At 38.8% G+C, this 11,498-nt stretch overlaps 1 protein-coding gene across 1 annotated transcript; it reads left to right on the top strand.

Annotated features, from left to right (window-relative positions):
• The first annotated feature begins 473 nt into the window (after window positions 1-473).
• On the top strand, window positions 474-9,747 carry LOC114118420 (tripartite motif-containing protein 5-like). The gene is made up of 6 exons (XM_060399982.1): window positions 474-998; window positions 1,569-1,664; window positions 6,200-6,222; window positions 7,428-7,528; window positions 7,833-7,859; window positions 8,073-9,747. The coding sequence occupies exons 1-6, from the start codon at window positions 579-581 to the stop codon at window positions 8,660-8,662; spliced, it is 1,257 nt and encodes a 418-aa protein (XP_060255965.1). The 5' UTR covers window positions 474-578; the 3' UTR covers window positions 8,663-9,747.
• The last annotated feature ends 1,751 nt before the right edge of the window (window positions 9,748-11,498 follow it).

Below are 11,498 nucleotides of genomic sequence, written 5' to 3'. Positions count from 1 at the left end.
ATATATATATAATCACTTTGCTGTACACTTAATACTAACACAACATTCTAGATCAACTATATTTCAATTAAAAAAAAAAGAGTGAGTAATACTGATACACCATGAGGAGAAAAGAGCAGGTTTAAAAGCCCAAATACTTCAGTGGTTTAGGGCTTTTTACATTGAGGATGTGCTTTTAGCATGGAGGAGAAAATGCAAGACAGACGGTGGGTCACTCACAGATCTCAGTAAGAAAAGCTCACTAGTTTTTGTTTTGGTAAGAAAAATAACAATCAATGCATAGATAAACATAGATAAAATTTGTCATGTGACATGAACTGAAAATAAAATGTTTAGAATTATTATAAAAAACCCACTTTATCAGGTCCAAAAGCTCTTTTTTTACTTTTTATCCTTTTATTTTTTTATTTTTTCTCCTTCCATATTTGCTCTTGGGTCATCCTTGATTTCTGGATAACTAGTGTCATTTTGCTTCTACTTGTCTTACTCTACACTTGTAACCTTTCCAATCATTCAAGGATCCGTGAACGAGAGAACTGTCAGAAATCTAGACAGTGACGAGCACGTGAGCTACTGCCATGGCTTCAGGAATCCTGATGAACATACAAGAGGAAGTGACCTGCCCCATTTGCCTGGAGCTTCTGTCAGAACCCCGGAGCCTTGACTGTGGCCACACCTGTCAAGCCTGTATCACTGCAAACAACGAGGAATCCATAATTGGCCAAGAGGGGAAGAAAAGCTGCCCTGTCTGCAGAGTTAGTTTTGAGCCTGGGAACCTGCAGCCTAACAGGCATGTGGCCAATATAGTGCAGAGGCTCCGAGAGGTTAAGGTGAGCCCAGAGGTAGAGCAAGAGAGAAATCTCTGTGCTCACCATGGAGAGAAGCTCCAGCTCTTCTGTGAGCAGGATGGGAAGGTCATTTGTTGGCTTTGCGAGCGATCTCAGGAGCACCGAGGTCACAACACATTCCTCATGGAGGAGATTGCACCACAGTACCAGGTAAGAGACCAGAATGGAGGAAAAACAGAGCAGGAGATGGTACTTGAGGGAAATCTCTACTTTGCACTGGGCTTTAATTACCTGGCTACCAGGGACTTGAGGCCTGTGATCTCTTTTCTTCGTATGCCTACCTTCTGACATGTGAAGAAAATTTCTGTGCATTCCACCCAAGTATAAGCAAACACATGGACTCTTAGGCAGAAGTAGACATTCATGGACCTTGTGCTAGTGCGTGGACATCTGGGGCCGAGAGAGGCTCTCATTACTCTTTTGAACGTGATAGGTAACTAGGACACTGGGTGCAATGAGGTGTAAGTTTTTCTTTCTTACAAAATCAAGTTTCTTCCAGAACAAAGAGATCCAGTCTTCTCTTGGTGAGGGGGCGGTGACTCCTATATCTTGAGTCTCAAGAACACATTCAACATCAATGTCTTCTCACAAGTCACAGATTCTAGTCACTTTCACATTTTTTTGTAAGGTCTATTTTCCTTGAAAATCAGCCTTATTTATCCACTATAATGATGCTGAGAAAGCCCCTATCTTGACAATGGTGTGATTCTTTTCTCACAGAAAATGCTCCAATCATGTCTGCAGAGGCTGAACGGGAAAAAACAGGAAGCTGAGGAGTTGGAAATTAAAGTCAGAGAAGAGATGTCTACTTGGAAGGTATGAGGAGATGCTTCGTGAGGAAGTTAGACAGGTATCTATGCAGGACCTTGGGTTGCTGATAAGGAGCTGCCTTTTTCTTTGTACCATGACAGTTCAGTCATTTGGCTCATCCTTTCTTCAGCGTTCCCGTAATCGGTGTGGTATTAAAAAGTGACCATATCACAAATAAACACAAATACTGGAGGGGGAGTGTCTATAGAGAGGGTCTCTCTGATGAGGATGGCTAGGGAAGTTTATATTCCATTCTTATCCCTTATATTCTCAGGGAGATATCTGACAATGGCTCATTGTTCTGTCCTCAGTGTTCAACTTTTTGGGAGAGGGTGGTGGGAGCGGGTCAGGAGTAATGGAGGGAGGCATGAGCATCCTGGACAGATGTGTGAAGGCTGCCCACACCCAGAGATCCCATTTAACTCTGAGTTGTCTTCAACAATGCAGACTTGGAGCCATTATTTTGAAATATGGTGTAGAGGAAAAAACTATACACAAAGTCAGCTACCCCAAATATTGCTTTCCTCTTTCTATTTTACTTCCTTGTGGGCTTCCCTGATAGTTCAATTGGTGAAGAAACCGCCTGCAATGCAGGAGACCCCACTTCTGTTCCTGGGTTGGGAAGGTCCCCTGGAAAAGGGACAGGCTACCCACTCCAGTATTCTTGGGTTTCCCTTATAGCTCAGCTGGAAAAGAATCATCTGCAAGGCAGGAGACCTGGGTTCAATCCCTAGGTTGGGAAGATCCCCTGGAGAAGGGATAGGCTACCCACTCTAGTATTCTGGCGTAGACAATTCCATGGACTGTATAGTCCATGGGGTTGCAAAGAGTCAGACATGACTGAGAGACGTTCTCTCCTTGTGGGAACTTCCCAAACAGAATAGTTATTTTTCTGGCTCCTAGTCCCAGGCCACTGGTCCAAGTACCTCTCTGTCTTTTTCTCATTCCCTAAGACTTAAATACAAAATGAGATACAAAATGTCCAGGGAAGGTTTACACAACTAAGAGAAATCCTGGACAGTGAGGAGGCGAAGGAACTGAGAAAACTGCAGGATGAGTTGGGAGTTATTCTGAAAAAGCTGGCAGAATCTGAGAATGATCTGGTCCAAGAGAAGCTGTTGGTGAACAACCTCATCTCAGATGTGGAGCACCGTTTGCAGGGATCAACAATGGAGCTGCTGCAGGTAAGACCCGGAAAGGAACCTCAGCATCTGAGGCAGGAGAGAAATATGTTCCTGTGATCCTTCTGATGCCCTCGCGGAGGCTGCTTTGACTCCGCAATATACCTTCTCTGCATCTATTTCAGAGGTTGTAAGAATACCTGAATTATTCAATGTAGGAATAACAAGGGAAGCTCTATTTTTATTGTCATCAAGCTCATTGCAAACCCTTCACTGTCCAGAGCAGATTTATTGTTCAGTGATTTCATAAACCCTTGTTTTCTGTGGCCCAGTGCTGAACATTTATCAAGTACCTTTTCATGATTCAGATTATCACAGACAAAGTCACTTCAGCTTCCAAGAAGCTTTTTTTCCTCAATGTGCTGAGATTCTCTACCTTTTTTCTGTTTTTTAAGACAGTTTATGAAGAACTGTTATTTATCTTTAAATACTCAATATAATTTACCAGCATCGCCATTTCACTCTGGGTTTTTCTTATTGGAAAAGTTTAAAATATACTTATTTTTTCTTTCTTTTTTGCTTGTATAAAGATTATTTAGATTTTTGCAACCTGTTAGTCCTTTATTGTATATTTTTGTAGGAAGTTGTCTATCCTAAGTTGTCTGGTGTGTAAACATAAAGTTAGTTATAACAATTGCTTATTGTACCTTTAATGTCTATAGTACTCAGAGCAAAGTCGCTTTTTGTATTCCAGATTTTGCTCTTTCATTTTTTTCCCTACTCCTTTTAGTTATTTTTGTCAATTATATTATTTTTTTTTCAAAACCATTGTTTCATTGATTTTGTGTATTTTGTAAAGTTTCTTACGCATTTATTTCTGCTCTCACCTTTATTGTTTTCTTTGTGGCTTTGTACACTTTTGCGTGTGCATGTGTGCATGTGTAATGTGTGCGTGTGTGCATTGTTTTTCAACAACTTTTCTTTCCTAGTAGATCACTGATTTGAGAACATCTTAATGAGATAAGCAGCAGTGTTAGTTTCTTTCCATTCATTTTGATTTAGTGTTTGTTTTTATTCAGATAAACTTATTTTCCTATTTCCTATGCAATTTCTTTCTGTTAAAACGTAGATATTTGAAGATGTGTTGTTAATTAGTAATACTTGGTGAGTGTTGAATTTTACTTCTGTAGATTTCAAATTTAATTCAATTGTAATCAGAGAGTATATATTTTATTCCTTTAAACTTTTAAATTCACTGATAATTGTTTATGGCCTCAGATATTGTATGTCGAGAGAAATGTACATATGAAAAGATTGTATATTCTCCATTCATTGGGTGAAATGGTCTATAGATGTCAGGTCAAGTTGGTAGATTGTATTGTCCATGTCTTCTATAACTGGGTGGTTTCCATGTAAAGTGCTCTCTCATTATTGAGAGTGAGTTGCAACTGCTATTGTTCAATTCTGCATTTTTCCTTTTAAATTTCCTTGGTGAATTTTAAAGCTCTATTGTTAGGGGTATGCACATGTATAATTGGTTTATCTTTTTGATGTACTAAACCTCTTATCATTATAAAATTATCCTCTCATTCGTTTATAATTTTTATTGTTTTAAAGTCAATTTTTTTCTAATAATAATATAAAAACTTGAAATCATTAGAGTTTGCATGATTCATAGTTTTTCTCTTTTTACTTTTGCCTATTTGTATCTTTACATCTAAAATACATCTCTTATAAATGACAATCACTAATTCTTCCTTGTTATCCCATCCAACAATCTCAAACATTTTACTTGGGGAATTAAGATGATGGCTTTAATACAGATACTGATATAGCTGTATTTAAACTTCACTACTTGCTTTCTATTTGGCTACTGTAGTTTCCATTCTTCTCTTTCTTCCTAACTAGCTTCTTTTGTTTTAAACAAATATTCCTGGTATAAAATTTGAAGCTTTCCTATTTTCTAACTGTATTAAAAAAAAAAAAAATTTTTCCCCTGTGGTAGCTCTAGTTATTATACAGTGTTTCATATCCTACCATGACCTACTTCACACTAAAACTAACTTATTTTCAGTAAATATAGAACCTTCCTGTAACATTGCTTCACTTCTTTCCAGCAACAACACAATGATGATTTTACTATGGATAACTGATTCTATGTAAACTAATCACTGCAGGCTTCTGAACTTTTGGTTACGCTGGAAGGGAAAGTTCTCTTCTGGAGTTTATATCAGGAGATTCTTCTTCTCTTTAAACTGAGAGTAAAGTCGGTAGAGGTGGAATGAATAGAATTGGCGAATGACACAAGCCAGCTTCTGAACGAGGTTTGAGCTTAAGAAAGACTTTGAATAAATTTGCAATTGACCCCCGTCCCCACCATCATTTATTTTCTCTCTACTTATTCTAATTTTACTTAATTTTTGTGATACACACACAAGAGCTTTAACACAGAGAATTTTTATCAAAAACCACTGGTTGCTCTTGTTTTTGTTGACATGACGGAAATAAAGCTTCATGAAAAAGAGATCAGATAAAATGGTGCATATCTATTCTAACTAATAAACTAATAATATATGTGATGATTAAGAAGATTCCATGGCTAAAAGCTGTTAAGCCATGGACTAAGCAGACTCAGTATACACTACAGTGCAGACAAAGGCTCTTCTTTTTGGACGGTGACTGAATGCATACGGGCAACATTATACAAATGGGGTACAAGAGAGGAGACAATCTCGTTGATGAATAGTAAGTTACATATTAGGCATCCTAAGTTACTGATTCCTGTGGCTTATGTTTAACCGAATATATTAACAAGCATTTAAGAGACAAAGCTGAGTAATACTAAGGCATTAGAAATCAACTGTACTTGTGTGTATGCTGGATTTAAGAGAGTGTGAGATCACTTATAGTGTATCAAATGAGATGAGAGAGACCGAAAAACCACCTACAATCATACATTTGTTTGCTTGTTCTCTCAGCAAGTGCAGTATAAATAGCTTGGGGAATATTAGGATTATGAATTCATCTTTGATTCTCCAAAGCCTGGTTGAATGCTTGGCAAATAATAATACATCACTGTGCACTTTTGTTGAATAAATGGAAGAATTGTGAATTATTCAGATCATCTCATGGGTCATGAAACTTACAAGCTTTTGGTTTTTCCCATAAATATGTCTCATCTCCAGATACTGGAAGTCTCCCTCATGCTTCTACAAGGGTCAAAGCCTTTTACCTTTTTGGAAATCTGACAACATTGCATGCGTCTTCTGGAATGACTGGCTTCACTCTTGTCTCTACTTTTTGGCTCTCACATTGAGACCATTTTTATTCCCACGATCGATGGCTGATGGGGATGTGAATAAGCTTGGGAAGTGGGGAGACTTATTACTTTTTGACTCATGTTTTCTCTTTTCTCACTAGGATGTGAATGTTATCCTGAAAAGGTATGTGTGGGAAACCAGAGATAGTTATTTATGCTGTGAAAAGAAAATAAATCCCTTACAGTTATCTGATAGCCAATTAGCATAAAACAATGCTCAAGGTAGATGAATGGAGGATGATCTTATTTTAAATTTCTGTTCATACATCAGAGCTAGATTGTTTTATAAACATTGATAATGGACTGATTCTATATTAGAGAATATTGATTGCGGGAAGTTGCAGAGTGTGGGTCTGTACCACTATTAGGAACAAGGCATTACAGTATTAGATCCCCACGACTTCATAAATTTAATTCACACTGTGTATCAATATGCAACTCAGGTTCCCATATTTAATAGGTGCTTGACTTGTCATGTGAAGGTTGAGTCTTCTTTTCCCGCCAAACACCTAGAACTGGAGACAACTCCTTTATATTTTAATTTCTGCTCCCAGAAGAGACAAAGTCCTTGTATGTTTTTCGGCTTAGGTTTCCAAAAACAGCTTTAAATCTCAAGGGATGTTTTGGCCCTGGAGCAACTGTTGATCAATCTTGGTCACAGACTTTAGAATCCAGAACAGAAAGGTAACATCATTGTGTCTGATGCTACATGGCAGCATCAAGATCTTTGCAAACACAGGAAAGTCAGACTACTTTGTTTATTATTCATAATGTCTTTTTCTCCAAAGGTTTGTAATTATTCCTAGTGATTATGAAATCTCAGGGTATTCTGAGAGTCTCTCTATTGGACAGCAGTCTTTGAAGATCTTGGGGCTCTAGAGAGTGTTCTCCTACCTGGTATGTCTCAAATACCCAGGAGCCAGATTCGGCAACCTCACTTTCTGACTCCTTCCTGGAAACACATATCTGTGCAGGGAATGTTCCACAAATTACTTTTTTTAGATACCAATGTTTTGTGTTGTTAAATCCATTGCTTCATATAATTCATATGATCCCTAGGAGGTAGAGTGTGGTGGGTTAATGATTTCATCATAGAAGGAAGAAACTCCCCTTCTGACATTTTAAGACCATCCAAGTCACACACAGGGTAGCTGGGAAGGTAGACTGGAACACGTTCTTTCTTGCTCCAAGATCAGACATCCACTCTCTTCTTTCCCAAGGCATCCAGGAAAGACAATTCAAGCCCATAAACAGGGTGAACATATAGCAAGCCAGTGGTTTAGGGGGAAAAAGAATCACATTTGTGAGCACCAACTTTGTCTTCCCTAGGAGTAAAACCGTGGCTCTGAAAGAGCCAAAAACTTTCCCCAAGGAACAGAGGAGAGTGTTTCGAGCTCCTGATCTGAGAGAAATACTGTGTGTGTTTAATGGTGAGGAATGCTACCCAAGTGGGTGTAGGAGGGCTTCTCTGATGGAGGGAAAATAGTTAGGAGGCTCCAGTTTCTATGTGTGGATGGAGAGAGCAAAGCCAGACACTCTGTGCTAATGATGTGGTCATATTTACGGGTGGTGACAGGGGGCTTGGTTCATCCTGTCTTTCGCCAGTTCACTACCTCATCATAGCCATTCCCCTCATCTGGAAGAAAACAGATTTCAGGGCTGATTCTATTGCTTATATTTACTTTTTTATTGCTTATATTTAATATTGTGGATTTTTTTTTTTTATCATTTCAGAGCTGACAGATATGCAACGCTACTGGGGTAAGGAGACATCACCGTATAATCAAGCCACTCTGTTCTCATCATCTTTTAGAATTTTTCATTTTCTAGTAGGTCTCATGTTTTAAGCCATGTTTTCCCTCCCAACACATGCAAACATATTACTTTTCCAGTCAAGTCATTCTAAAGATCCCTTTCAAAATATCACAAGAAAACTACATCATTACCCTAACCCAAGCCTATATTTTTCAACAGTTCAGGTGAACCCGAATTCTCCCAAGAGTACCAATGTCATTTCTCCGGAACAAAGACAAGTAAGATATGCATCCCGTTACCAACATTGTAATGCATATTCGAATGATAATTATGAAGATTTTGGTGTCCTGGGCTCCCCAGTTATCACATCAGGAAGACATTATTGGGAGGTAGACGTGTCAAAGAAACGTGCCTGGATCTTGGGGATATGTGGTGAACAATGTAAAGATATCATGAAGTTCCTATATGGCTGTGAAAATTATGGAAATAGAAATTGTCAAAAAGGTTATTCAAGATATCAACCTAAAAATGGCTATTGGGTCATAGGGTTAAAACAGGATTCTGTATATAATGCCTTTGAGTCTTCCTTCTTAGGTCCTGGGATTTTAACCCTCTCCCTGGGTGTTTCTCCCCATCGTGTTGGGGTTTTCCTGGACTATGAGGCTCGCACTGTCTTATTTCTCAATGTCACCAACCATGGGTTTCCCATTTATAAATTCTCTTCATGTTGCTTTCCTCAGAAAATAGTTCCATATTTCAATCCTATGAACTGTGATGCCCCCATGACTGTGTGCTCACCAAGCTGTTGAGTCTTCTTACACTCACACCACTCCTCTATAGTGCCCCTTACTGTAGGTGCATCTAACACACCTGTGCTTATCTGCAACATTCTTACTGGTTTTCCTTGCTGCCTCTCTTTTTTTCCATTTGAACATCCTTCATTCATTAGGAGGGTGAACAATTTCCCTTGTGTCCTATTTTCCCCAATATCATGTATGTGTTAGAAAATCTTAATTAATTTTCCATACTCCATGCTAAAATGATGGATGCCCCATAAAGAGCAGTATTGATGTAACACCTTTGCCAAACTTTACAATCTCATTTACTCTGCCCCTGACTGAGAAAATGAAAGAAAGCTTTTCAACAATGTATATTAGACTTAGTATAGGAGTCCTTCACTAAAGAGTGAGCGCTGAGCTGTGTCTCAGTTTATCCATGCCAATATTCATTAAGAAATTGAGGAAAAAATATCATAAATGATATGTACTAACAATGATAGTTTTGTGTTCAGAGGGTCTAAGTTCAAGCCCTGTCTCTACATATTAGAAGTGTAAACTTGAATAGCATATTTAAGTGATGTTTATTTTCTTAAAATAATCTTGTTATAAAATTGTACCATACACAAGATCATTGTGAAAAAATAAATGCAACTAAGTGTAAAGCATATAACTGTCTCAATAATAAATATTTTATCTATTAACTACTAAACAATATAACCTATACCAGTGTCTCATTAAACAGACTTGTTCCTTCAGGAATACTATGGTTCTTTTCACTGAAGTCTCATTTTTCAGATCCTAGATTCCTTTGTGCTGCTGTCAAGACTACTCTAGCTCTTCCTGCCATAGAGAAGTGTGTGAGTGCATGTTTGTGTGATCAGAGAATTTTATTATAATTCTTATGTTCTACATAATAGCTCTTATCAAGTAAATGAAATTCTATGGAGTTCAGTATCTCATTTAAAAAATCACCTGATTAATATTGTGACAATTAAACAATACAACATTTGCAATAAGTTCTGTAATTTCTAGCCCATAGGGGTAGCCCAGTATAAATGTCGATTCCTTTTTGTTTCCTTCTCACTGTGATTGAAATTATTTCAAAATACATGTTACTTTATTTTCCACGGTATTTCTTTGTTTTAAGAAACTAAATAAATTGATAGAAGAATTGCAATTTTTTTCTCACTCTTCAGTTCAGTTCAGTAGCTCAGTTGTGTCCAACTAATTGCGACCCCATGAATTGCAATTGAGGCCTCCCTGTCCATCACCAACCCCCGGAGTTCACTCAAACTCACCTCCATTGAGTCGCTGAGGCCATCCAGCCATCTCATCCTCTGTCGTCCCCTTCTCCTCCTGCCCCCAATCCCTCCCAGCTTCAAAGCATTTTCCAATGAGTCAGCTCTTCACATGAGGTGGCCAAACTACTGGAGTTTCAGCTTTAGCATCAGTCCTTTCAAAGGACACCCAGGACTGATCTCCTTTAGAATGGACTGGTTGGATCTCCTTGCAGTCCAAGGGACTCTCAAGGGACTTCTCCAACATACATAGTGCAAAAACATCAATTCTTCGGCACTCAGATTTCTTCACAGTCCAACTCTCACATCTATACATGACCACTGGAAAAACCATAGCCTTGACAAGATGGACTTTTGCTGGCAAAGTAATGTCTCTGCTTATGAATATGCTATCTAGGTTGGTCATCACTTTTCTTCCAAGGAGTAAGCGTCTTTTGATTTCATGGCTGCAGTCACCATCTACAGTGATTTTGGAACCCCCCAAAATAAAGTCTGACACTGATTCCACTGTTTCCCCATCTATTTCCCATGAAGTGATGGGACCAGATGCCATGATCTTCATTTTCTGAATGTTGAGCTTTAAGCCAACTTTTTGACTCTCCACTTTCACTTTCATCAAGAGGCTTTTGAGTTCCTCTTCACTTTCTGCCATAAGGTTGGGGTCATCTGCATATCTGAGGTTCTTGATATTTCTACCGGCAATCTTGATTCCAGCTTGTGCTTCTTCCAGCCCAGCGTTTCTCATGATGTTCTCTGCATAGAAGTAAAATAAGCACGGTGACAATATACAGCTCAGATCATAAACTCCTTAAAGCCAAATTCGGACTCAAATTGAAGAAAGTAGGGAAAACCATTAGACCATTCAGGTATGACCTAAATCAAATCCCTTATGATGTTACAGTGGAAGTGAGAAATAGATTTAAGGGACTAGATCTGATAGATAGAGTGCCTGATGAACTATGGAATGAGGTTCGTGACATTGTACAGGAAACAGGGATCAAGATCATCCCCATGGAAAAGAAATGAAAAAAAGGGAAATGGCTATCTGGGGAGGCCTTACAAATAGCTGTGAAAAGAAGAGAAGTGAAAAACAAAGGAGAAAAGGAAAGATATAAGCATCTGAATGTAGAGTCCAAAGAATAGCAAGGAGAGATAAGAAAGCCTTCCTCAGCGATCAATGAAAAGAGATAGAGGAAAAGAACAGAATGGGAAAGACTAGCAATGTCTTCAAGAAAATTAGAGATACCAAGAGAACATTTCAGAGAAGGCAATGACACCCCACTCCAGTACTCTTGCCTGGAAAATCCCATGTACGGAGGAGCCTAGTGCGCTGCAGTCCATGGGGTCGCTGAGAGTTGGACACGACTCAATGACTTCAATTTCAGTTTTCACTTTCATGCATTGGAGAAGGAAATGGCAACCCACTCGAGTGTTCTTGCCTGCAGAATCCCAGGGACGGCGGAGCATGGTGGGCTGCCGTCCATGGGGTCGCACAGAGTTGGACATGACTGAAGCAACTTAGCAGCAGCAGCAGCAGCAGGAAGAGAACATTTTATGCAAAGATGAGC

Source organism: Ovis aries, chromosome 15 (assembly GCF_016772045.2).
Source record: "Ovis aries strain OAR_USU_Benz2616 breed Rambouillet chromosome 15, ARS-UI_Ramb_v3.0, whole genome shotgun sequence".
In the NCBI taxonomy this organism is placed as follows: Eukaryota; Metazoa; Chordata; class Mammalia; order Artiodactyla; family Bovidae; genus Ovis; species Ovis aries.
Note: the sequence above shows the minus strand (reverse complement) of the source record. Positions and strands in the feature narration are given on the sequence as shown.

Bases quoted from the DNA above. Each gene is read 5' to 3' on its own strand.
- LOC114118420 (XM_060399982.1), top strand. From the start codon at position 579: ATGGCTTCAGGAATCCTGATGAACATACAAGAGGAAGTGACCTGCCCC. The intron at 6,223-7,427 runs GTATGTGTGGGA...TGTCTTCCCTAG, and splicing joins GTGAATGTTATCCTGAAAAG to GAGTAAAACCGTGGCTCTGA. The intron at 7,860-8,072 runs GTAAGGAGACAT...ATTTTTCAACAG, and splicing joins AGATATGCAACGCTACTGGG to TTCAGGTGAACCCGAATTCT.